Source organism: Protopterus annectens, chromosome 2.part1 (genome assembly GCF_019279795.1).
Source record: "Protopterus annectens isolate FY-2018-M chromosome 2.part1, PAN1.0, whole genome shotgun sequence".
NCBI classification, from domain to species: Eukaryota; Metazoa; Chordata; order Ceratodontiformes; family Protopteridae; genus Protopterus; species Protopterus annectens.
In genome coordinates this window covers 379,056,086-379,083,068 of record NC_056729.1, presented here as the reverse complement: position 1 = coordinate 379,083,068, position 26,983 = coordinate 379,056,086, and the positions used below count along the sequence as shown (strand labels likewise).

At 39.4% G+C, this 26,983-nt stretch overlaps 1 protein-coding gene across 1 annotated transcript in view; it reads left to right on the top strand.

Annotated features, from left to right (window-relative positions):
* TLL1 (tolloid like 1) overlaps nt 1-26,983 on the top strand; it is a 1,749,881-nt gene that overhangs the window by 1,705,841 nt on the left and 17,057 nt on the right. Inside the window, exon 18 of the mRNA XM_044063452.1 lies at nt 18,240-18,490. Within this exon, the coding sequence (XP_043919387.1) occupies nt 18,240-18,490 (251 nt within the window). The remainder of the gene's footprint in view (nt 1-18,239; nt 18,491-26,983) is intronic.

Here is a 26,983-nt window from a genome sequence, read left to right as displayed (position 1 = left end):
TGAGTTAATATACCCCTTCAGTGTTACATTTATTTTAATCACCTGTGAGTACATTTGATTTATTTTCCCCTACATTCATTGAAGCCATCTCTTCAAAGCCGAAGCTTGCACTGTTTTTTGCTGAACAGCTCTGTGATTCTTCCCAGCCAGTGTTTTCTCTTCACTTTTCTGGTTGATTTTGAATTTTCTTTTTTTTTTTCTTTGCTGGCATTCAGGCAGTGTACATACCTGCCTGTAACTGAATTTTAATTAAGATGACAATATTACTGGCTCTTGTTTCTCATTTTTATTTATTGACACTGGGAGAGCTGAAATTAAGCTATTGATCAGTGTGCACCCATCTTGGAAGTCCAGCAAAGCAGCCATACAGATGAAAATACATTACTGCTACATATTGTACATGAAAGGTGTTTTGAGTATGTGCCCATCTTGCAGCTTACATGTGCACACTAATGACTGTCAGGCTGATCTTGTATGTCGGGTGTCTCTTCATCTCTCATTGAATCTGTGTCATATTTCTCCCGACTTTTACTTCAAAATAAATACTCAAGATAACAAACAAAAACTGAAAATTTCGGATCCCCTCCAACATCTTTTAACTCACAGCAAACACACAAAGCAATGTATGCTTTCTGCAAAGATCATCTACCTGTCCAAATATGAGCAGCTGCTCCAAACTGATAGCTACAGCAAGAGGTATTACATATACTATATAGGGCTATAATTGACTCTCCGGCTGACACAGACATCCTCCAAAAGGGTCTCACTGAGACAGATACCTGGTGTCAAAACCAAGGCCTCAAGCTAAATGCCAAAAAGTGCATAGTCATCCCCTTTGGAAAAAACAAAGTACCCACAAACTACCACATAGGTGGTAGCCCCCTAAATACAGAAGACGTAATAAGGGATCTGGGGGCCCAAGTAGATAGTAACCTCTCCTTTGATAATCACATTGCCATAGTGGTTAGAAAATCCTTCTATGTGGCCCACCTAATCACAAAAGGATTTGCATCCAGATCGAAATAGGTCATTGGGCCCCTCTACACATCACTCATCAGACCCATCATAGAGTACAATGCCCCATTTGGGATGTACCTTACAAGACATCTGCAACAACTGGAAAGACCACAGAAGTTGCTCAGTAAGAGGATCACTGGCCTCAAGCAGATGCCCTATGCAGCTAGACTGAAGAAACTCTAGCTGTACTCAGTTGCATACCGCCTACTCAGAGGTGATCTCTGCCTGACATACAAGGCCATGTCCAACCCAGAATTGATGGACATGCTCCACCTAAAGAAAATATATCCCCTCGAGCCACATGCTCCAGGGATCTAAACCTCACCACAACAATAAATAGAAAGTGCTGGTGGGATAGATTCCTGTCCCAGAGACTTCCCATGCTCTGGAACAAGATTCCAATCTACATTAGGCAGAGCTCTTCGCTAACCTTCTTCAAGAGAAACCTTGACGAGTGGATGGGAAACAAAGTTTACCCCAGGGATCACTTCAATGGCTCTGCTGGACAGAGGCACAGGGAACTAATCTAATGGGGTGGCGAAAGCCAACACATTCTGGCTAGGCTTATAAATGCCTTCGGGCAGATAGCCTAGTACCTACCTATGAACCTATATTCTAAAGTTAAGTCAACCGTGCTAATGCACATGTTACAGCATGTATTCCTACTTACAAAAATTCTTGTCTTATCTCTTTTCCTTTCCCATATGTGAAAAACGGGTCTGTGTTATGGTGCTGGGAGTCTATAGAAAAAAACTCCACTCCCTCAAAGCTCTCTTTACTCTAGAGAATACTGACATTTGTGCGGTCACCTAGACATGGTTTAAAGCCATGGAGAGCACTCTGATAGTGCAAGGTTATAATGCCTTCCACACATTTAGACCAGCTACTACACAGAGACTAAAGGTGGAGGTGTCTTGATTTACAGCAAAAATAAATATACCTCAAGGCTGGTCAAACAGGACAATCCACTTGAGCTGCTCCATGTTCAAGTCACTACAGGCAAAATTCAGTACCACTTCCTTGCAAGCTATAGGTCCCCCTCTGTGACCCAGGAAACCCATACCATGTATCTAAACGTATTGGAAACACTTACCATCCAACCTAATATCATATTCATGGGTGACTTTAATTACCCCAATATTAATTGGGAATCCTGTATGACACCAAATGTACAGGCACAGAGATTTCTGGATTTTGTAAACACAAACTCCCTGGTCCAGATTGTCAGTACAACACCCAGGGGTGCAACAATACTGGATATGGTCCTCACTAATATGGAAGAGTGCTGCACACCCCCTAGTGTAATGTTTTCCCTGGTAAGGTCAAACCACAAAATGATCTCCTTTGAAGTAAAAATAAGACCTGGACCCCCAACTAAACCTAGAATATTCAGGAACTACTCTAAGGCTAACTACCTGCTGTTAAGTGATAACCTGGCAAAATTTCAAGCCACTCTAAACCCTCAGAATGCTGCTGCCTATGTAGAACTGTTCACAGAAACCCTATGCAAGCATGTTAATGGCTGCATATAGGCAGTTGTACCCAGCAGGAAGTAGTACAGAACTAACTCAAAACACAAGCCACCCTGGTGGAATCACAAAATTAATAGGCTATATAACAGAAGGAAGAAAATCATGGCAAAAATTAGGAGGCTCAGCACCCAGCCAGATAAAAGCACTCTCATCAAACTAAACAAGCAGCTCAAGAGGACTGATAGTTTCCCAAAACCAAATTTTGTGTGTATTTGGCCTCCCAGACCAAGGGCAACCACAAGGCATTCTTTAGCTATGTCCACAACCTTAAAGGCAATACACAGTTCTGTGCAGAGCTCATTGTAAATGGAGCCACCTATACTGAGCCAGAAAATATAGCAAACCTACTGGCTTATAAATTCTGCTCCAACTTTACCACATTCTCCCAACCTTCAACCTTCCCTCGGGAAGTACCATCAAATAGAACTCCCCCTGCTATCTCTAGGGAACAGGTCCTTAATGCTGTCTAAGCCCAAGAACACTACATCAGTTGGCCCAGATAATATCCCAGGATGCCTTCTAAGTAGCATGAAACCTGACCTATCAGGCCAAAAACCAGCACCTGAAAGAACTGCAGACAATTTTTTTAAAACACCTGAAGCGCCTTGGCAAAATGTCTTCAAATGAGTTAAAATCACACCAGAAGATTCAAACCTTTTATATATTTTTCATAAACACATGATTGCACCTATTAAATAATTATTCATTATCTAATTAAATTAAATGCTTCCAGTTACACTCCAAATTTATACCAGCAGGGATCAAGTACCATACTTAAGAATAATTAGTCTCTTTATACAAAAGTTTTTTCTTAACTTCTGTATTATTATTTCGTTGAACAATTTTTTTCTAAAATTGTACCCTGAAGTCCTCTGGCTCCCTATTATGGTACTGTTTAAAGTGCATTGCAAGAGGGCTTTCAAGTTTCCCATTTTTTGTATCTCTCACATGCTCTTGCAGTCTCAACTTGAAAGCCCTCTTGCTTTCCCCAACATAAAACATATTACAGGGGCATTGCAAAGCATACACAGATACATTCTATTCCACAACAAAATGTACTATTCATCCTAAAATACAGCCCATTAATTCTATTAGAGACCCTAACTATAAATTTATAAATGCAGAAAAGTACTCGGACAGCCGTTTACGCCCAGAGCACCTTTAATAGCACAGCACAGAAAGGAAGTAACGCTGAACACCTCACAGTACGTTTTCGTCCAAGACTTTATCAGAATAATTACATACATCACTTCCCCCCATTTTAACAACTGGCAATTCATTAATAAAGCAGTACATTAAACAATTAAGCATAATTAATTCATTAAACACAAAAACAAATAAAACGAATAACTTATGTTGTTGTGTCTTTCGGCTTTTCCCGGTTAGGGGTCGCCACAGCGGAACTCCGGTCCGCTAATGATTGGCAGTAGATTTTTTTCCTGCTGGCTTGCTGGGTCTAACGCACAACCTTCAATGAAGGAATGCCCATTCACGCATGTCGCCACACAGAAGACGCTCTAACTGAGAATCGAACGGGCAACGTCTAACTGTGAGGCAACAACGCTACCGCAGCACCACCACCGCAGTACTACTGAATTAAAATGCTGTAGATAATAGATCCAAACTGGAGTCACCACATGGAAGAGCCAGATGAATAAAACGTCTTTTATTGTTCCATAAAAACACAAGCGCTTTCACGTAGATAAACTACGCTTCTTCAGGTGTGAATTAAAATGCTGTTAGACGCACTACTCATCCTACAAGTATATGCCTATTAAAAAGCCTAATAACCCCTGTTTCCTAAAACAATAAATGATGAATATTATATTAACTAAACAATTAATAACTTGGTAAAATACCTAGTATATTTAAAAAGGTGGACAAATGCTAAAAGACAATGCTTTGCTGCCATCTAGTTTCCAAAACGTTTATTACATTAAATAATTCAAAGTGTACCAAGTCAATAAATGAACTCAAACAGTCTGAAAACATGGAATAGTCAAACACAAATATACTTCTTCTTCTTCTTCTTTCGGCTTTTTCCCGGTTAGGGGTCGCCACAGCGGATCGCCTTGTCCGCACATTGAATGGCAGTGGAGTTTTACGGTGTCGAGTTGCCAGCCCGGCGCCCAACCTTCCACAGAAGGCACACTCACACGCACACCTAGGGCCAATTTAGAGTGTCCAATCCACCTGCAGCATGTCTTTGGGATGTGGGAGGAAACCGGAGCACCCAGAGGAAACCCACGCGACCACAGGGAGGACATGCAGACTCCGCACAGAAGGCACCCCAGCCGAGGATCGAACCGGAGAACCTCTTGCTGTGAGGCAGCAATGCTAACCACTGCACCACCGTGGCCGCCCTCAAACACAAATATACTAAAATGTTAAAATCATTTGTTATTTATTTAAAACCATTTGTTTATGAGGGACAATTCTGTTAAAAATGGACATATATGTAAAAAACTTTTCATTCACAATTAATCAAGGAAATTACTTAAAAAACCTATAATTTGTCCGCTCTTAATTTCAATACGGGTACAAGGAAGACAATCTCATTAAGCCCTGGCCATTTGTTCGCCTCCAGGACAAACTGCCAATATACTTCTTGATATTCTATTTGGGTGTGCCTAGGTCCCCCTCTGACATCCATTTGAACTTCTTCTAGCACAAAAAATGAAAATGTAGCCTCCTTACATGTTTGTTTGTACTTATACAAAGCATTCCTTTTGTTGCCCTTTTTAATATTGTAACCATGCTCATATATTCTCCTTTTTAAGCACCTTTCCATCTTCCCTACATAAAAACCCTTACATCTTCCACATAGGCCAAATATACTAGCCCCTTGGAGGTAAGGTGTTCAGCGTTATTTCCTTTCTGTGCTGTGCTGTGCTATTAAAGGTGTTCTGGGCATAAACGGCTGTCCGAGTGCTTTTCTGCTTTAATAGTAACTGTATTTGCACTCTGTCAGTGTTTTTTTATTTTATAAATTTATAAATAATACATTTACCACAATGGAATGTGCCCACTATTTATTTTAGTAATAGGGGTTAAAAATTTACTATGCACTATCCTATCTCTTATACACCTTTCTCTATGGAAAGAGAACATAGAGATCCTACGCAAATTATTAACACATTTTATATTCCTTTCTCTGTTGAAAGAGAACATATAGGGATCCTGTGCAAATTATTAACAAATTCCTTAAATTTAAATAGAAAGCCCCAATAATACTTTATAACGTTCACAATCTTCTCACTTAACAAATTGTAAGTGGTGACTACATAAATGTTTCATTTTTTCGCAAATCCTTCTTTATCCTTTCATGTTTTATAGTGGTTTACATAGTGACTAATCAGGCCCTCTGGAATTGCTATTTAACTGTAGTCTCCAAGCAGTCTTTGTGCCTCATGAATGGAGACCAGCAACAGTCATCCCTCTGCACAAAGGTGGACCATCTACAGACCCTGGAAACTACAAACCAGTAAGTTTGACTAGTCATATATGCAAATCCATGGAAAGAATTATCATGGAAATTATCAGTAATGATGTAGTAAACCTCTAGTCACTGCACCCAAACCAGTTTAGTTTCGTCAAGGGCTGGTCATGCCTACTCAACCTGGTGGACTTCTTTGAGAAGGTCACCAAAGCAATAGATGGGGGGGGGGGTTCACATTGCCTGTCTTGACCTGGCCAAGGCATTTGACACAATACCCCACTCTGGCATTGTAGATAACTCAAGATATTAGGGGCAATCTATATGTCACCCAGTGGATAGCCAACTAGCTCACAGACAGGACCCAGGAACTCAAAATTGGTGATTCCACCTCTACAAAGAGGTAAGTCATAAGTTGAGTCCTTTAGGGATTGGTCCTTGGACTGCTCCTTTTTGGCATTTACTTCTTTGAAGTCAAGGCCAATATCAGTGGTCTCTGGCTGACTAAATTTGCAGATGATTGCAAATTAGGAGCTGTTATTGAATCCCACACTGACACAAATGTTCTCCAGGAAGAGCTGACACAGACAAACTGGTGTCAGAGCCATGAATAAAACTAAATGCCAAGAAATGCATAATAGTATCCTTTGGGAAGCCATCCACCCCTGCTAACTATCATATTGATAACGTACCCATTAGAGCTGGCTATGTAGTCAGGGACTTAAGGACACACACAGACAGTAATCTTTTAACCATCATTTGTCTACAGTAGTGAGGACATCATTTTATGTTGCACAACTTATAAACAAAGGTATGGCATCTAGGTCGAAGGAAGTCATTGTTACACTGTATCGAGCATTCATCAGACCTAGCACTGAGTACAATGTCCCTTTTAGTATACAGGGCATTGTCAGACCCCACTATGATGGAACTCCTGTATATCCACAAAACAAATAGCACAATAATTACCCATTCTAAAGACTTAAACCTTGGCTGTGATATAAATAGGACCTGCTGGAGAGACAGGCATGTATTCCAGAGACTACCTCGTTTCTGGAACAGGCTTTCCATCCATGTGAAGCAGAGTTTCTCCCTAGCCCAATTCAATTGCACCTTGGACAACTAGATGGACAACAGGAAATTCATCCCTGGTTTAACACTTGTGTCTCTAATAGACAGAGGCAGCCTATAAATGGTTCATCTTCCAGGCCCTTGCTTGTAGAAATTTCATCTCCAAAGCCCCTGCTTACACTTATTAAGGTTACCAGAACATAGCAGAGACTTGGGATGCATGGCTAGGCTTAAAAAGGCCCTTGTGGTTTTTAGCCTAGTAAACACCTATGAATCAGTCCTTGGAAGATGCTATGATTCAATTTTCATTCATAACAATCTGTCCTGGTCCTGCTAAGCGTGTTGGCTGCACAGTTTTGCTCTGATGGTATGCAAGATGCCTGTAGAGTTGAATGGTGTGAAAAAGCTATACCCCAGGCTACTATGGCTAGTCCACAAAGGGACATTCAACCTGGTTCCCCCTTGCTTCTTGATGTACCAATGTGATATTATCTGTAACAACTTGAAGAGGTCCGGGGGGACCAAAGATGATTCAAAGAGTGGAGTCCCTTGATCAGGGCAATCATCTCTTTCATATTTATGTGCTTGCATCTGACCTTGGTGTCCCACACACTTTGTACTTTTATTCCCTCCTAAATATGCTCCCCAAATAAATCTGAGGCATTTGTGGAGAGTGACTGGTTTTCAACTAGGGCAGGCGAGAGACCTGAATTTAAGGATATTTGCTGTCTCCATCTAGTGATTTCTCTTTGGACAAACCCAGTACTGGGATTTTAAAAGACAAAGGATGTTGGTGCTGGGACCAAAGAGACTTCAGATAGCATTACTTCTTTCTTATGTGAAGTCTTGCCAAGGGTTATCATAAGAATCATAGATGCCATTAGACAAAATCCTGAGGTATTACCTCTCAGCAACTGAAGTCTGAGTGGAAAACCATAGAAACTGATCCACGATAAAGACCTAGTTTTCCTGTGGAAGAAAAGCTCTTTGAAGTGAGGCATCTAGCGGACAACTCAGGAACACAATCCTATGTGAAAGAGTCAAAGAAAACTTGTGAATATTCCCTTGTAATCTCAGTTTGTGTAAGAGATCTCTCATTCAAGTGAGAGGTTCCTGACACTTTGAAAAAGACTCTTCAAAGATAAGCAAGTCATCTAAATATGGAAAAATGTGAATACCCTGCAGCCTGCAATGAGCTGTTACTGGAGCTAGATGTTTTGTGAACACTGTTGGTGCAGTGGGTATTCCAAATGGTAAGGCAGAGAACTGATAATATATTCCAGACACACAAAACCTTAAGAAACTTCTGAAGTCTGGATGAATGTGGATATGATGATAAGCATTTTTTAAATCTACTGTTACCAAGAAACTTGAATGAGAAGAGGTACTAGGTTTTTAATTTGGGCACTATGTTGTGAAGTGACATAATTTTTAATGTGGGCGCTATCACAAACAGGTTTAGGGAAGAAGAATCCAAAACTGGTCTCCAAGCATTTTCTTTTTTTGACACTAAAATATCCCTGAATGAAAACCTTTCACAAACTGGGAAAGAGGAACTGGTTGTATCTCACCCTGGGACAGCACGTGATGAAGGACAGGTGGAAATAAGAGTCTGATCTGGTGGATGAGAGATTATCCCTGGAAAGGAGGAATTTCCTCCCACTGCCATCTATAATCTTGATAAATGATCTTCAGAACCCATTTGTCTGAAACTGTCAGCTGACATAAAGAAAAGTGGAGATTCAGACTTTCTGGAAGGACAATGGGGCTGCCAGGGTGGGAAGGGGGAAATAAGGTCTCTTAAATAGTCTTTCTGACTTGCAGGACTGTCCATGATTTTGGGAGGTTCCAGAATTATTTTTGGAACCCCAAACAGAGTCTGTTTACTTGCATTATGTTGAGAATTTTTATTTTATTTTATTTATTTTGCCAGAATTGGATGAGGGGGTTACAGAATCCCTTAGAAAAGTTGGAAAAGGAGATCTGAAAAATCTTAGAGATTCCCTGTATCAGCTTATCCCTTTAACCACCTTTCCATCAGAGGGACCAAAAACTAAATTTCCAACCATAGGAAATTTTAAAATATCATTTTTGATGTCATCTGGAAGTTTCTGAGAAACACAGCCAGGCAAACCTCCTCAACCTGGCTGAAACCTCACATAGCTGATAATGAAATTATCCAACCAGGTTACACCATGCTTCGTAATGACAGACTCCATAAAAAAGGTGGTGACGTAGCACTGATATGCAGTAACTGTTTTACAATTAACCCTTTAAAAAAATTCTCTCTTTTCGCAACTTAGAACTACTAACAAACATCCTTTCACATAAATATAAATAAGAAAATATGTATCATTGTACTCTGTATTCCCCCTGGACACAATATACCAATTGTAGAAGACTTTCTATCTTGGGTAAAACACAATATCTCCTATGAAAGTACAATTCTCGGTGACACCAATATATACTGGCAGAGCTTAACCTCCGATACCCCACCTGCACAGCTTTACACAGCTAATTACAAGTCCTACTTGCTCCCCTACCCTCCAAACAGAATCTACCATAGACTGGATCTTTGTAACTTATTCAGTCAGTTTCTGCAGTAGTGGAACCCTCCTCAACACATTAAGTGATCACTGGCCAGATTTTACTCATTGAAGCCACTTGCATATTTCTAAAGATCACTCTTTTGGAACATCAATAAATCTTAGTCATTTCATCCTTGATACTTTCTTAAATTCCCTAAAATCCCCACAACTGGTCCCCCTTGAAAACAGTTCCTTTAGATGATCCTGTGAACAACTTCAATAAAGTCTTCCTTGATGCACTCAATAGCCTAGCCCCTATACATACAAAATGAATAAAAAATAACCATGTTCCTTGGCTAACTAAAGGAACCAGATAATCCCTCCTATTTACAGAGAGAGTCTGGAAATAACGGCAAATAAATAAGGACCCAATACATGAACTTAACTACAAACCACTCCGTAACAAAACAAAAAAATGGTTATAAATGATAAGAAAAACTATTTCTCAATACAGTTATCCAATCAAAGTAACAATCCAAAAAAGTTCTGGAAACCTGTCTCAACCCTAACTAAACCTGGAACCTTGCAAAACCCATCTCCTTCACCAGATAATGACCCACAGCAAGTTGCCCAAATGTTCAGCTCGCACTTTATCAATACCATTCAAAACCTACTCAAAAACTCCTCTTCAACAGCTAACCCCAACTACAATACTTCCCAAGCCGCTATAAACCCCACCCAGGAAAACATCAGCTCTCCCCCAAGTAACCCAACAGATAAACTCAACAGTGTTCCTTCTGTGCCATCATTTTCTCTCCAACCAGTGCAAACCTCACTAGCACTTAAACTCATAAAAAAACTAAGACCCTGCTCCCTCTCTACATATAATCTACCTCCAGAATTTCTATAACTCAGAGCCACCATAGTTGCCTATCCTGTTAGTATACTTATAAATTGCTCCATCACAGAGTCATATGCCCCCAACTGTGGAAAAAAATCCATTATCACTGTACTACATAAAGATGGCAACCTTTGATCTCTCAAACTATCAACCTATTTCTATTCTCTCATCATTATCTAAAATCCTAGAGAAATGTATACATGCCCAATTTTTAAAGCATCTCTTAAACCACAACCTACTTGCAGATACCCAACATGGATTTTGGCCAGCACACAGCACCACTACAACCCTACTATCATTCACAGATACTGTTTTTAAAGCCCTGGATGCGGGCCTTTTTACCTCTTTGATCCAATTGGATCTATCCATGACTTTTGATACAGTATCACACACCAAATTATTGCAAAAACTAGAAACTATAGGCTGCTCCCCAGATACATTAACTTGGTTTTCTAACTACCTGAAAACAAGGAAACAAGCTGTCAAATGGCAAAATAAATTCTCAAACCACCTTGAAAACAATACAGGAGTTCCCCAAGGTTCAATTTTAGGACCACTTCTGTTTAATATATTCATAAATGATCTCTGCAAAGCATCCCGACAAAGTACCCTTGTCCAGTATGCCGATGACGCCACCATAATCTCCACCTCCAGTAACTTATCCAACCTACAAAAGATTACACAAACAGCCTCCACATCCATAGAAGCATGGCTAACTAGTGCCCAGTTATTACTGAACCCCAAAAAATCTAAGCTCCTATTATTTTCATCAAAAGTTCTATGCACTGACTTCAAAATTCTTTCTCAAAACAACGCAGTAATTTAACAAGTTAAAACAGCAGAACTACTAGGAATAACAATCGTCAACAAACTCACCATTAAACACCATGTTTTGACTACAATAAAAAAAAAACACTTTAAACTAGATAAACTCTACCATCACAAACTTTACTTAGACAAACCTATCGAACTAAAGCTTGCCAGCTTGCCAACACTCAACTTATTCCTTCCTCCTCTAAGGAAGTCCCATCTTCACAAATCTTTATACATCACTGAACAATAAACTAGAATCTTGCTACTACAAAATAGCAAAGGTTGCCTCAGAAATGACTAGCAGATAACATCACTGTCAAGCCATCTCTGAATTAAACTGGCTTGATTTCCCTCACTACGTACACTACACACAACTTACTGTTGCCCATAAACTCATTTACAAACCTAATAACTGCCCATCACTCCAACCTATCCTACAAACTTATATCCCAACCTGCAACCTACGCTTCACAAACAAGCACCTTTTAAGTATGTCCAAAACCAACAAGAGAGCCGTCAGAGCCTATATTCTTATAAGATTACTAAGCTCTGGAGCAATCTACCTTCCTTCATCACTCAGCTAGACTCCATAAATACCTTCAAAGCTAAACTGAAGTCCCACTACCTTAACAGCTGTATCTGTACCTGTTTAAATAATTCAAAACCACCATCATTTCATGTAAATCCAGTGTCCCGAACTCCATCAGTGTTTCCTTTCTGTTGCTAGTGTAAACTAATTGCATGTGTTCGCACTCAAGCACTCAATGCTGCTATTTCTATCACTGTACTTCTCTCGGTCTTAATTTCTCCAAATCTTTTGGGTTTCCAGTACCATGATGGGAATGGGCCCCATTCCTAAGTCAAAGTACAGTTAAAGTTCATGAAATTAGTTTTATTTCAATCTTTGATGTCAGCCAAAAGTGCTCTTCGCAGCACCCGCTGTGTGCCCAGTAATAATTCTTTCTGCAGTTGGTATGGAGTTACATGTATTGGTAGCATATCTAAATACAAGTGCAGATTCTTTTTATAAGACCCATTGCTCTTACTACTATGTGTGGGTATCTTTCTTCCACAATGCTCTCATTTCTGCCTGCAGATTCTTATATTTTATGACCTTGTGTCTCTGTACGCAAGACACTGTAGTCACTGGGTGTGGTGATTTCAATGATCAGTACTACTTTTGTCTTCTTTTCTTAGACCCCTACTTCCAGTAGAGGTTCACTTAATGGTCAAGATATTTGCCTATGAGCTTAAGTCTTTGTGTCTTAATAGCCACAGTCTACTTGTCTTTGTGTTAACACACATGCTTATTGTCTAATTCTACGTCTTCTTTTTCTACCTCTTTGTAATCGTAAGTAAATCGGACTGTCAATCCTCATATTGTACTTGACTGTACACCATATATTTTGACCTTTTTGAATTGATCTCTGTCAATGTGCTAGGCATTAATTGTGTCATTGTTTAACTTCTTATTGTACAAATTGTCTCTGTTTTTTTAAATGTATATGTAGATTTATTTTTCTAAACTTGAAATGTTATGTGGTGCTTTTCCCCCCAGGCCTCCAATGACAATGAATCTCTGACCCAGTGGACTTTCCCAGTCAACAAATGTCAAATAAATAAATAAAATAAAACAGCATCAGTGGCCATAACCCTGGAAGAAATATGTAAGATTGAAGAACTTTATACATCATATCTGCCTTTTTAGGAAAGGCTTGCTATCAAGAAAATTGCAGGCAGCAACGCACACATCCTCCAAAATTACAGGAATGGGTGAAGGTTATGGAAATTCCTTCTGTAGCAGCTCATAGTATTTTCTGAGGGATTGAGAAACCTCATTGTTCTCCCAGTGAAAACACTGGCACATTCTGGAAAGAGTCTCAGAGAAAGACACCCCCCACACACACATCAAGATTCAGAAACAGCTCTCCTCTGAGTCTGAATCAGTAATTTGAGGAGAAAACTTTGTATCTGTCCCTTCATCTTCCTGCCCAGATTCAGAATCTTCAGTTTCTTCAGGAAAAGAGTTATCACTTTTTCTTTTACCAGAAACTACTTTATAAGAAGGATCAGTAGCCTGAATTTAAACCGTGAGCCAGACTAAGTCAACTACTCCTGTCAAAGGAAATTTGAGGATGTGGAGACGCATGTTTAATTTTCTGTTTTTTTTTTTTTGCATGAAAAATGGGGCTAACAGTGTTATTAATGGCTCTCAACAGGTTCCCCACCGATGGGCAGAATATTCTGACAAAACAGGGAAGCCTGTTCTCTGTCCTAGGACTGACAAGAGTCTCTCTCCCTTGCCCATTGAGGGGACCCCAGCTGCTGCAGAGGATATTGCTAACCCCCAGTCCATAGTGGCTGTAGGTGCTATACCAAAGGGATCCATGGTTCTTCTTTTGGCTTTTCCCAGTTAGGGGTCGCCACTGCAGAACTCTGGTCCGCTAATGATTGGCAGTAGATTTTTACAAGGTGCCAGCCTGACACCCAACCTTCAACCCTTTACAAATGAGCTTTGCTGGAGTTTTCATTTTGTTTTTACTGATTGGTTTTTCAGTGACCTTCTCATTTATTGTTTTAGTTTGTTGTTTGGGATATTTTTGCAGTGACCCTAATGATAATGGACATCAGCTGGGTATAACAGCCCCATGTTTCTTATGCTTAGTCAAACGCTCTGCTTGTGCTGTGCTGTGCTGTGCTGATGAGGTCATAATAAGGCCGAAATGTGCATATCCACAGCTAGTGGGGGTTGACTTTATTGGCCTGAAATTGTCTATTAAAACAATAAAACAAGTCATGGGCATTCAGAATCACCAATTACCTGAAACACCTGATGTTCATAAGGGTCATTTGCATATATCCCATATGCCTCTGATACAAGAGGTTTGGGAGGTCACTCAGTGGAAGATCTAGCTTTGCTGGGAGTTTTCATTTTGTTTTTACTGATTGGTTTTTCAGTGACCTTCTCACTTATTGTTTTAGTTTGCTGTTTGGGATATTTTTGCAGTGACCCTAATGATAATAGACATCAGCTGGGTATAACAGCCCTGTGTTTCTAATGCTTAGTCAAATACTCTGCTTGTGCTGTGCTGACGAGGTCATAACAAGGCCGAAATATGCATATCCACAGCTAGTGGGGTTTGGCTTTATTGGCCTGAAATTGTCCATTAAAACGACGAAAAAGTCATGGCATTCAGAATCGCCAATTAGCTGAAACACCTGATGTTCATAAGGGTTATTTGCATATAATACCCATGTGCCTCTGATACAAGAGATTTGGGAGGTCACTCAGTGGAAGATCTAGCTTTGCTGGAGTTTTCATTTGTTTTTACTGATTAGTCTAGATAATGTCAGCTCCTACTAGCGGCTCCATTTTTTTTTACCTCATCCTCTAATAGAATACCTGTGTTCTCCTCATTTAATATCTCCCCTTCCATGCTTAAATCAGACAACTAGGCCATTACATTTCCCCGAGAACCCAACACAGTACTACGACCACCAGTCCTATTGTATTCAGAGATTTCTGTAAGACTTATCTAGTACTTTCAGGTAACCTAATGAAATTTAAAAGATCTTTATCTTGCAGGACACCCAGCACCTGAAGCATCTGCTTACACTAAAGATTTTTACCGCAGTCTGAATTCCTGCATTGAGGCATTTGTGTCTCTGCATTAGAAGTACTTTATGGTTAATTTAAAAATAAACCTGTATTGTGGAATCCTACTATCAACAAAATCTGCAGTAAAAGAAAAAGAAACACTCCTCTTCCTAAGAATAATCTGAAAAAGATCTTCAGAGGACTCAAGAAAAATCAAATCCTACAAAGCCAGATATGAACAGAATGCTGCCATTTCCTCCACGGATAATCATACCTCCACAGATAATCATAAGGACTTTAACTGTGTTAAGAATTTTGGAAGTGATACCCAATGCTTCACTGAACTGTTCTGTAATGGCACTACATTTTGTGATCCATATGACTTCACCAATATTCTCATAGAAAAATGTATTTCCATATTCACCTTACTCTCACCTCTGGTTACCTCCATTTCAAACTTGTCCCTATGTTTTACAAAATGTTCTCACAATTTCTAAAATTCCCTACAAAATCAAAAACATTAGCTCCATGAGGCCTAATAACACACCGGGTTGTTTCCTTTTCAGTACCAAGCACACACATTGGTCCTGTCATAATCTTTTTAACTTCATCTTTTCCAGTGGATGCATGTCCCAGGCTTCGAGAATAGCTGTAGTAGGACCCCTACACAAAGGTGATCCTGTCACTGACGTAGGAAACTATAAACCTATTAGCTTTACAAATATATGTAAAGTAATAAAACATGTTGTAATGGACTCATAAAATGACACAGACAGCCTGCAATACCTTTACACAATCAGTTCTGCTTTGTGAAGGGCAGGCCCTGTTTGCTGAGCCTGTTGGACATCTGTGAGACAGGAACTAAAGCACTGGGTAATGTTCAGTCAATGCTCACCTCATATCTTGATGCAGCAAAGGCCTTTCTCACTGTCTCACATGCTGGTATTATAAATAAGATCATTTGCACAAGTAACCCTTATATGGCCCACAGACAGACCCCATACAGTGATGGCTGTTGACTCACTTTCTTCTAAAAGACTTGCCACCAGTGGCATTCCACAAGGTCCTATGTTGGGAACACCTATATACTCCCCTAGTGGCCAGGTTGACGTCAGCATTAACTATCTCTGGCTTACAACGATTACTTATGACTTCAAACTTTATGCTATCATAAACTCCACAACTGATATCCATATCCTGAAAGGAGGTCTAAACTATACTTGTTCCTGGCATCAGTACCACAATCAAAAGTTTTATGGAAAAAGAAAAGTAATAATAACACTGTCTGGGAAATATGATCACTCCTGCACCTACATTGATAATATCCCCTAAAAGTTAATTTCATTATCAGATACTAAGGCAGATTTGTGGACCAGAGCTCTCATTTGAGCTCCATGTATCAAATATTGTTAAGAAATAGAATAGCAGAAATAATTATTAAAGGCATATTGTCCAGATCAACAAATTTATTGTCCCCCTCTGCTCCTTCCTAATCAGGACCATAATAGACTATAATGTCCCCTTTAGCATGTACCTCTCTGAGCATATTGCCCAACTTAAATCCCCCCGGAATAATTTCTAAGAAAGAAAATCTCAGGAATGTCCTCCTTAAGTTACTTTGAGTAACTGATTCTTCCATCTCTTACTAGACTTCTGCGTGGGGCCCATTACTTACCCTTTAATACTACAAAGGACCAAATCTTGCTTCACTTTTTATATATCCTAAAACCAGAAATACCAGCAACACCCACTCATAGGAACTTAATCTACATTGAAACATTAACAAAACCTATTGTTGAGATAGATATCTCTCAACTGATCCCATAACTGTGAAGTTAAATGAAAACGCCAGCCAAGCTAGAACTTCCACTGAGTGACCTCTCAAACCTCTTGTATCAGAGGGAGATGGGATATATGCAAATGACCCTTATGAACATCAGGTGTTTCAGTCACCATATAGCTTAAACACCTGATGTTCATAAGGGTCATTTACATATATCCCATGTGCCTCTGATACAACCTGATGTTCATAACGGTCATTTTCATATATCCCATGTCCCTCTGATACAAGAGGTTTGAGAGGTCTCTCAGTGGAAGTTCTAGTTTGGCTGGAGTTTTCATTTAGTTTTTACTGATTGGTTTTTCTGTGTGATATTCTCACTCTTTGTTTTAGTAACTATGGAATTAGTTTCCAATTCATGTCAAACAATATACCAACTCATCTTTCTTTAAAACAAATCTTGAGTGGTTTTGGATCATGAAAGTTACACTGGGCTGTCTCCTTTTTGCCCCTATTGATAGAAGGAGCAAATAATGAGACTTGCAGTGGCTAGGCTATTAATGGTCTACGGGACTGATTATTTGAACCGATAAACTTAAAACAAGTAAATGTGTGTGTGTGTTTATATACATACAACTATAACACACACTTCACTCTGTTAAATCATTAGTTCACCTTCAGTCAAGTGCTCAAAAAATTCATTGCGTGGTGAAGAGGAAAGAAGGAAGATTTGTTTGCATGTGTGGCTGTGGGTAAGATAAGTGTGGGTTTGTGGTTTTACTGCCAAAACTTTTGAGTATACCAAAAGTTTCAGCATTAGGAATAGGAGGTTGTCTGTGAATGTTTATGGGTTAGGCTTACAGTAAGCACTAGGGAAGAGGATAGATTAGTGTTGTGCATGTGTACTGCTGTATGTAGAGTGTCTAAGTGTCTTCTGTAATGGTAGTGTTATGGAAAGGGCTTTTTCTAAGGTAAGGTGTAGGGTTAGATTTAACATGCATTATTAGGGTAGTGCAGGGGACAAAATATGTCAGAATTTAGTGGTAATGTTTTGTATAAGCAATCACAAAAGGGAACTTGTCTTACTTTTGTGATATATTTTTTCCTACAAAGTTTTGGGTTTTTCAATAAGTTAAATTATAAAATGCCAGTGTCGATCACATGTTTTCATGCTTATACATCTCAATAAGTCAACATGCACACACACATATATTATTTTGTAACACAGTAAACCACATATGAAGTTTTCATATCATGTCTCTTTTTTCAGACTTTCTGTTCAAGGAAGTATGTTGCATTACAATATAATATATTTTGTTCTTACAATCTTCTTGCTACTCTTGAAGGAACAGCCTTTTGCTGAAACAACATGTTGGACTACCCTCTTTATAAAGGAAGCTTGACTGTGCAATTTGAGTATTTTTGACAATAAAGCTGCTTCAAAGTAGAAAGGAAGATATAGTTTGTTATTAGCTAATGATGTGGACCATCATTGATTTTTTTTTAAGTTAGTAGGTATTGTTTCAATTTTTTTTTCTGATTATTTTTCTTTTATGATTGTAGAATGCGGTGGCAGACTGAAAGCTGAAGCAAAACCTCAGGATTTATACTCCCATGCTCAGTTTGGAGACAACAACTACCCTGGGCAAGTGGACTGCCAGTGGCTGATAGTTGCAGATAAAGGTTATTCTGTAGAGCTAATCTTTCAGACATTTGAGTTGGAAGAAGAAGCAGACTGCAGTTATGACTTCATTGAGCTTTTCAATGGCCTTGATTCTTCAGGCCCTCGACGTGGGCGATACTGTGGATCTGGGGTAAGAGCTAATATGCCTTACAAACTTTCATTATTCTGTAAAATCTTCTAGAATAATTCTTTTTTTTTTTTTTTTTTTTTTTTTTTTTTAGCCATTACCTGCTGAAATTGTCTGTTAGGATTGGGAAAGAAAAATGTTGCAGTTTATAATAAAGAATTCCTTAACTATCAACTTATTTTGTAATTAGTTATGCAAGACAGTGAAGTATTTAATGTCAACCTGTAACTGTTTGTGATGGGCAAATATAGGATGCATTTTATGCTAAATTTTACATTATTTACAAGTGATGGTGAGATTTATTTCGACCGCATTAAACAAAACATTGTTCAGAATGATCTGGCAGAAAACAGTAGATTTTAAATCCAGAAATTTGATAATATATGTGACATTGTCCATTGGCTTACTTGTCTTGTCCACTTAAAGGGAAATGTAAGCAAGAAGATGCATAAAAACAAATGTTAAACCAGTAAGTAGTCTAGGTTCATAGGTAGGTACTAGGCTATCAGCCCTGGGGCCTATATAAGCCTAGCCAAAAAGGTTCCCTGGCTTTCGCCACCCAAGAAAGTTATTTTCCTGTGTCCTTGTCGAGCAGTGCCACAGAAGTGATCTCCGGGGTGAATTTTCTATTTCCCATCCAGTTGCCAAGATTTTTCTTAGAGGGCCAATGAGGAGCTTTGCTTGACATGAATGGCTAGTTTGTTCCAGAGTATGGGAAGTCTCTGGGATAGGAATCTATTCCTCCAGCATGTTCTGTTTATTGTGGTGATAAGGTTTAGGTCCCTGGAGTGTGTGGTTCGGAGAGATTGGGATTTCGTTGTGTAGCATGTCCAACAGCTCTGGTTTTGACATAGCTTTGTATGTCAGGCAGAGATCGCCTCTGAGTAGGCAATATGTGATGGAGTACAGCTGGAGTTTTTTGAGACAGTCTGCGTATGGCATCTGTTTGAAGCTGGTAATCCTCTTAGTGAGGTATTTCTGTGGCCTTTCCAATTGTTATAGGTGTCTTGTGAGATACATGCCAAACAGGGCATTGTATTCTATAATGAGTCTGATGAGGGATGAGTAGAGAGGAACAATGACCCCCTTTTTTCTAGAGGAGAACCCTTTTGTGATGAGGTGTACCACGTAGAAGGATTTCCTGACTACTGTGGCGATGTGGTCATCGAAGGAAAGACTACTGTCCACCTGTGTCCCAAGGTATCTTATCACACTTTCAGTGTTTAGTGAGCTGTCACCTATATGGTAGCTCATGGATACTGAGTTTTTCCCCAAGTGGATGATAATGCACTTCTTGGCATTGAGCTTGAGGCCATGACTTCGACACCAACCATCTGTCTCTGTGAGGCCCTTTTGTAGAATGTCTACATCAATAGGTGATTCTATTATGGCTCCCAGTTTGCAGTCAGCTGCAAATTTTGTTAGCCAAAGACCTTCTGTGTTGGCCTACACTTCAGAGAAGTAGATGCGAACAGGAGAGGACTCAGGATCGAACCCTGTGGTACTCCACTTGTCACTGGTCTGAAGTCGGACTTGGAGTCGGCTACTTTTACTGTGTGGGTTCTGTCAGTTGGCCACCCATCTTGTGACATAGGGATTTATGCCTAGTATAGTGAGTTTATCTATAATTCCAGAGTTGGGGATGGTATCAAAAGCCTTGTCGAGGTCAAGATAGGCTGTGTGCACTACTTTGCCCTCGTCTACTGCTCTGGTGACTGCTTCAAAGAAGTCAGTCAGATTTAGTAGATATGATCTACCTTTTACAAACCCAAACTGAGTGGGTCCAGGGTTTGGAGGTTACCTATGTCTTTGTTTATAAGCTCCAAGATTATATGTTTCATGGCCTTGCAGGCCAGGCTCGTCAGGCTAATGGGGCGGTAGTTTATGGGGTCCGTGGTGGCACCCCCTTTGTGGAGTGGGATAACTGTCACTGTGTGCCATTCAGTAGGCACATAGCCTGAGGTGAGGCTATGATTGAACATGGTACTTAGGTGGGGTGCTAGTTTGTTCGGTAGTTTGTGCAGTACGCAGCCTGGGATGTTGTCTGGTCCCATGGATGCTGTGTTCTTGGCTTTTGAGAGTGCGGTCTTTACTTGCTCATCCGTGATTACAGGGGCTTTGCATTTTTCCAGTATTAAGATGGGTCCTTTGGAGGGTGAGAGGGGGGAAAAAGTAGCAACTACAGAACTCCTAAACATGGTACAGCTTGGAGGTTAGATGGCTTCTCAGTTGTTCCTCGAGGCTTGGAAAAAGGAATGGTACAGAAAAGGGAAAGAAAATTATGTGTAGGTAATATACATTCTTCTGTTTCATATTAACATAATACAAGATCTGTACAGGAAATCTGTAACATATGAGGACAGCATTTGTTAGTTTATGTTCACAAATTTTAAACCGTTAGACTGAAAAAAAACAAACAAATTTAAGATATTTTATTTTCTCTGTTGAGGAATAATTACCTATTAGAATAATATGATATTCTAACATTTCAAGTATACAACAGAAACAAAAGAAACAGTTTGGTATTTTTTTACTCCTAATAATTTTAAAAGCAATGTAGGTATGTTAGTACTCTGGAGACTGTATCATTGTGGAATACAAAGTTGTTAAATAAAATCAAGAATTCAATACACAGGAGGTTCAGATTCAAAAGTTTACTAGTGTACACCAGGAGGCAAAAAACGTACAAGTACAGAATTTTGTCTGACATGAAACAGGAAGCACACAATTTTATATAGGTTTAACATTTAAGCTATGCCCACCTTACTGACGTGATATGTCACAGGGCATCTACATCACTTTAGCTTACAGTCTTCTATTCATAAAGCTGTTGATGCTGTATATTTAAAAAAACTTTTCCTCTAGATACAATACGGCCTTGCTATCCAGCTGGTCAGACATAATGTCTTTCTGTAAAGTTACTTCTTCAAGGTTTCATATCAGTTCGAATACAATAGCAGATTCAGTCTTTTAATAATCTTCTTTGTTCTCTGTTATACTTTCCTACCAGCTGCGTGCTTATCTCAATAACACATATACAAGGCCAAATCATTCCAACAGGAAAGAGCAGAATATTTCATTATTTCACACATTTAATTTCCTGACCCAGCAGATAATCACTTGTGAAAAGCATAAACATTAAAACTTGATAAGCTAGCATTCTGCCAGGGTCGAAGGTCAGCTTTGCTTCAAGCCACACTGCAGTTTCAAAACTACTTACATTTACACATGAATTAATCCTTACTGTTATATGATTAATAGAATAAAATGCATTATATACTACTTTGCTTTTAAACTAGCATTTCTCATATATTCAAATACACATTTTTCTAACATTTTCCCCCCTATTAATACTTTTTATTCTATTTTGAAGTATGCATAGTGTCATTTCATCTCCTAACCTTTTCCACTTAGGATTTTCAGCTAGGTGAGTCATTCAATCTATACTTCAGAAAAATGTCATCTGAGATCAATTTTTCAATTTCAATATCTTGGTACAAAGTTTCAGTAACAGATACATCAATAAAATCTTTGATTAATCTTTTCATGCAGGGAATTCCACAGCAAACACATGCTCCTATTAGGAGTATACCCACACAAATGGCAATCAGAATATTCATTAGGATGGGACCCCACCCCCCAAATAGATTCTGGAAAAAGTCCATCAGTGGGTTTGGGCCTGGTTCAGTCATGGCTGATACTTGCTGAATTACCTCTAGGTGATTATTGATTTCATGCCTGTTATCTGGTATGTACGCACAGCATTCTTCTTTGATAAGTGCGCACGTACCACCTCTCGCCGCTAGGGTGAAGTCAAGAGCCATTCGATTTTGTAGCACAACAGTTCTCATTGCATTCAGTTCATCAGTCACCAGTTCTAGGGCAGAAAAAGTTGCATTACTCATTACTTCGAGAAGTTTCAACAACTTCCTCAGCTCCCAAATCAATTTGACTGCTCCGTAGGCTGAGAATATTCCTGCCCAGGATATAACACTGTCACTCAAGTCCATATGAGTCAATTTGCTTTTGTCTTTTACTGAATTGTGGTCTTTCCAGCCAGCTTCGATCTTTCCAACTGGATTCACAGGTTTTTCAACTGGACCTTCAGGTTTTCGAGCTGCTTCTCTCATGTTTCGTATCTTACCCAAAGGTAATTCTGCAGTATGTCTTATTGCCGGAACCAAATAACCCAAAAAACAACTGCCGGACCAATTCTCAGGTAACCATTTATATGCCTTTTTCCCACAAATAAAATAACAGTTTTCTACTTTAGTACTAATACGCATCAGCCCTGCATGAAACATTTTCTGATCTATAACTGACAATTGTTTAAACAAAACTGGATTCTTGCAAATATCATTCATGGTTGTTTTCAATGAGTTCAAATACGAGTCATAATTAGTATTGCAAAAAGTATTGCCATTACCATTCTTAATATAACATCGGTAAGATATGGTTATATTACAATTGCTCCAGCTCACCTGGAGGGTATCATTTTTATAAAAACATACAATTCCTTTTTGTGTGACAGGTAAAAATAAAGCTATTTTGTCCTGTGATCTCACAGTTCCTGTATCGAAAAGTAAATTCTCCCAAGTCTCATTTATCCCCAAAGGGACAGCGGACATTATCAGTCCTCCATATGCTGTTGGTATAGCTGTACAAACCCAGCAATTTGAAATGTTCATAGTCTCTGCATATACACGTTTCATGGCTAGAGGTATGTGTTAAAATTTGGATGCCAGTCTATAGACGTTTCATCACGCCTTCCCACTTTCACTTGTGTGGTTGTGTGTAGGATAAACCACAACAAGAGGAAAATTGTCACAATTACAGTCAATAAATGTACAGTCAACAAAATGATTATGCAACATCTCTGGGGTTGTTCTAAATTTCTATTCGCTTTGTTTTTGGCCATCTCGGTCTGGTTGTGTATCAGTCACAAAGTTTTTATCAAGTTGAAAGTTCTTTACCAGTTTACAATGTGTCAAATGAACCCAGGACGTCCTCTCGGCCACTCTAACTGCAGTAGGCATTGCCAACAGAACCTGGTACGGTCCCTCCCACCTTGGACTCACCCAATTCTTCCTTTTCGTCACTTTCAGCCAAACGCATGTCCCAGGGGCCAAGACTGCTTCCACCGGTCTGGTCTGTTCCTTATCTGAAAAAGAGTTAAACTGCAAAACAGATTTATTTGTTAACAGTTTCCTCATATAACTAGCTAATGAACTGTCAGCCTCTTGCTCTGCAGGCATGAGAGCTTTCCACTGAGGCACATAATATGCTCTCCCAAAAACCATTTCAAAGGGAGTCAAACCCTTTACATTTGGAACCGTTCTCATACTCAGCAGTGCTAAAGGCAGACAGTGTATCCAATTCTTTTGGGTCTCCTCAACTAGCTTCCTAAGCTTACTTTTGAGGGTACCATTGTACCTTTCCACCAGTCCTGCTGACTGTGGGTGGTAAGCACAATGGTTCTTTAAGGAGATACCAAAAAATCTCCCAAGTTGGTGGATTGTCTGGTTTACGAAATGTGTGCTGTTGTCACTATAAATCCTTTCCGGAATGCCAAATCTAGGGATTACTTCTTTTATCAGGGCTTTCGCCACTGTTGCTGCATCCGGGTTTTTGGTTGGAAAAGCTTCTACCCATTTGGAAAACATGTCTACAATAACTAAACAAAACTTTTTCCCTTCACATTTATTCAATTCTATGAAATCCATACAAATAATATGGTACGGATACGGTGGTATAGGAAAACTTCCTTGCTTGGTTTTAAATGCTCCTTGTGCATGATGCTTGTTACAAGTATGACAAGCTGCACAAAATTTTTTTGTGTAGTTTGTGTATCCATATGTTTGGAATATTCGATTTACTAACTGTACCACCCCCCCCCTGTTGAGACATGGCACTTCCCATGGCTCAACAAAGCTGCATATCTAAATAAATTAGACGGCAATATCGGTTTTCTTTCTTTGGAAATGTACAGTCCATTCTCAAGAATTGCACCTCGTTTTACCCATTTTTGTTTGTCTGCTTTTGTAGTAAGCGTCTGCATTGTTTTTAACATGTCTAAATCTAAAATCTCAGAGGGTTGTAATTCCTCATTTAAAAGTAAAGTTTCTGAGTCTGAGGCTGCTTGCTTTGCAGCTGCATCAGCTCGTGCATTGCCTTTTGAAATCTTATACTGCTGTTTCGTATGAGCTACACATTTACGAATAGCTACTTTGGTAGGTAACTGAATAGATTCTAATAATTCCAAAATAAATTGCGCATGATTAATAGGTTTTCCACTAGATGTTATCATTCCTCTATTTTTCCATTGTTATGCAAATACATGTACTGTAGAAAAAGCATACTGACTATCAGTATATATGTTCACACACTTGTGTTTTGCTAAAGTACATGCCCTCGTCAAAGCTATCAATTCTGCTGCTTGTGCAGATAAGTTGTGTGGTAAGGATTGAGCTTCTAAAATTTCAGTGTCTGCAACTACTGCATAACCTACCAGATTCTTCCCTGTAGGACCCCTTCTGCATGAGCCGTCCACGTAATATGTCACCTCGGCATTATCCAAGGGCATATCTGTGAGATCTTGTCTAGGTAAAGCTAACTGTTCAATTTCCTGCAGGCAGCTGTGTGGTGTGCCATCCGCAGGAGTTGGGAGTAATGTTGATGGATTCAATGTCGTACATCGTTCAGTTGTCATATGAGGTTGGCTCAGCAGTATAGTCATACACGAAAGATGTCTAGCAGGGGAAAGGTATGCCACTTTTTCTTGCAGTAAAATTATTGCAACTGCATGAGGCTCTCTCAATGTGAGAGGGTGGAATAATACCACTGAGGCCGAAGCCTGTACTGCCATTGCAGCTGCAACTACTGCTTGTACACAGTGAGGCAAAGATTGCGCTACTGGATCTAACTGTGATGAATAATAGGCTATGGGGCATTGCTTATCCCCATGTTGTTGCGTCATATATCCTTGCTTACAATCTATGGTCTGAAAGAATCATTTATGATAATTTGGAAGTCCTAAAACTAATGAAGAAGCTATCAACTGCTTCAACCTGCAGAAAGCCATTTCTGCTTCAGGTGTCCATTGTAAGATATCTTGTGCTGCCATTGGTGTCTTATATATCAAGTCAGTCAGTGGAGCAGATTCCAAAGCATAATTTGGTATCCAGCTCCGACAAAAATTAGTTGTACCTAAGAAAGACATAATTTCTTTCTTGGTTGTTGGTTTGGGTGCTTGCAAGATTGCTGTTTTTCTTTCCTCATCTAGTATTCTACCTTCATTGGATATTACATATCCTAGGTATCTAACTTGTTTTCTCCAAAGTTGTAACTTACTTTTGTTTACTTTGTGTCCTTGTGTTGCTAAAAATTTCAATAATGCTACAGTATCCTCCCTGCACTGTTGCTGGGTGGGGGCTGCTAGCAAGATGTCATCTATGTAAAGTAGAATTTGACTACCACCCGGTGGGGTAAACCCTGCCAGGTTGCTACCCATTTCTTGTGCAAATATTGTTGGGCTCTCACAATATCCCTGTGGTAGTCGAGTATACGTATACCTTTTACTCCGAAATGTAAATGCAAACCAATATTGACTATCAGGATGTATAGGTATTGAAAAGAAAGCATTGCTAATATCTACCACAGAGAAATACTTCTGTTGCGGTTCTAAATCGTTTAACAAAGTATGTAGGTCTGGCACCGTAGGTGCTCTAAGTGTTACTGCATTATTTACAGCTTGTAAATCTTGTACCATCCGCCATTCCCCGTTTGCTTTTTTAACAGGAAATAGGGGTGTATTACATGGTGAATCAGGAGAGTCTACCAGTACTCCTTCTTTGAGTAATGCTGCTATTATAGGCTTAATTCCTATTTCTGCATCCTTTCTCAAAGGGTATTGTCTTTTCTGTGGTCTAAAAGCTGACTTTGGGGTTATTGTAACTGGTCCTGCTGTTCGAATAAGTCCTACATCTGACTTGCCTGTTGACCAAAGAGTTGTTGAAATTTCACATAAGGCCTTTTCTTCTTCTAATAAAAATGGTAATCAGCTGTCCTCGCTAGATTGCAAGTGTACAGCTGGATGTGTCTGTGTCAACCAATTCAGTTTGTGTTTTTGTATCCCTTGTTCTGATACTTCTAAATCAGTCTGTTTCTCCCATCTTGTTACTTTTTCTCCTAAGTCTGCCCATTTGACACTTTTGTTCTTTGTCAAGCTGGCATGTGGTAACCGATTTGATCTATACAATGCAAGGAATTCTTGAGGCAACGAACAGCTAACTACACTGTTCCCCTCAGTATCCCAGTACAAAGTACGCAAAACCAATCTAGTTGCACGATTTCTAAACAATTCTTGCTCATACTCTCTATCAGGTCCTGGTGTAGTACAGTAGTATAGAGTACAGTGTAACAAATGCTGTTGATCAGTGTCAAGGGAGGGGGATTTACTGATGGCTACGTTCATCAGTTCCTCGGTTACTGCCCCTG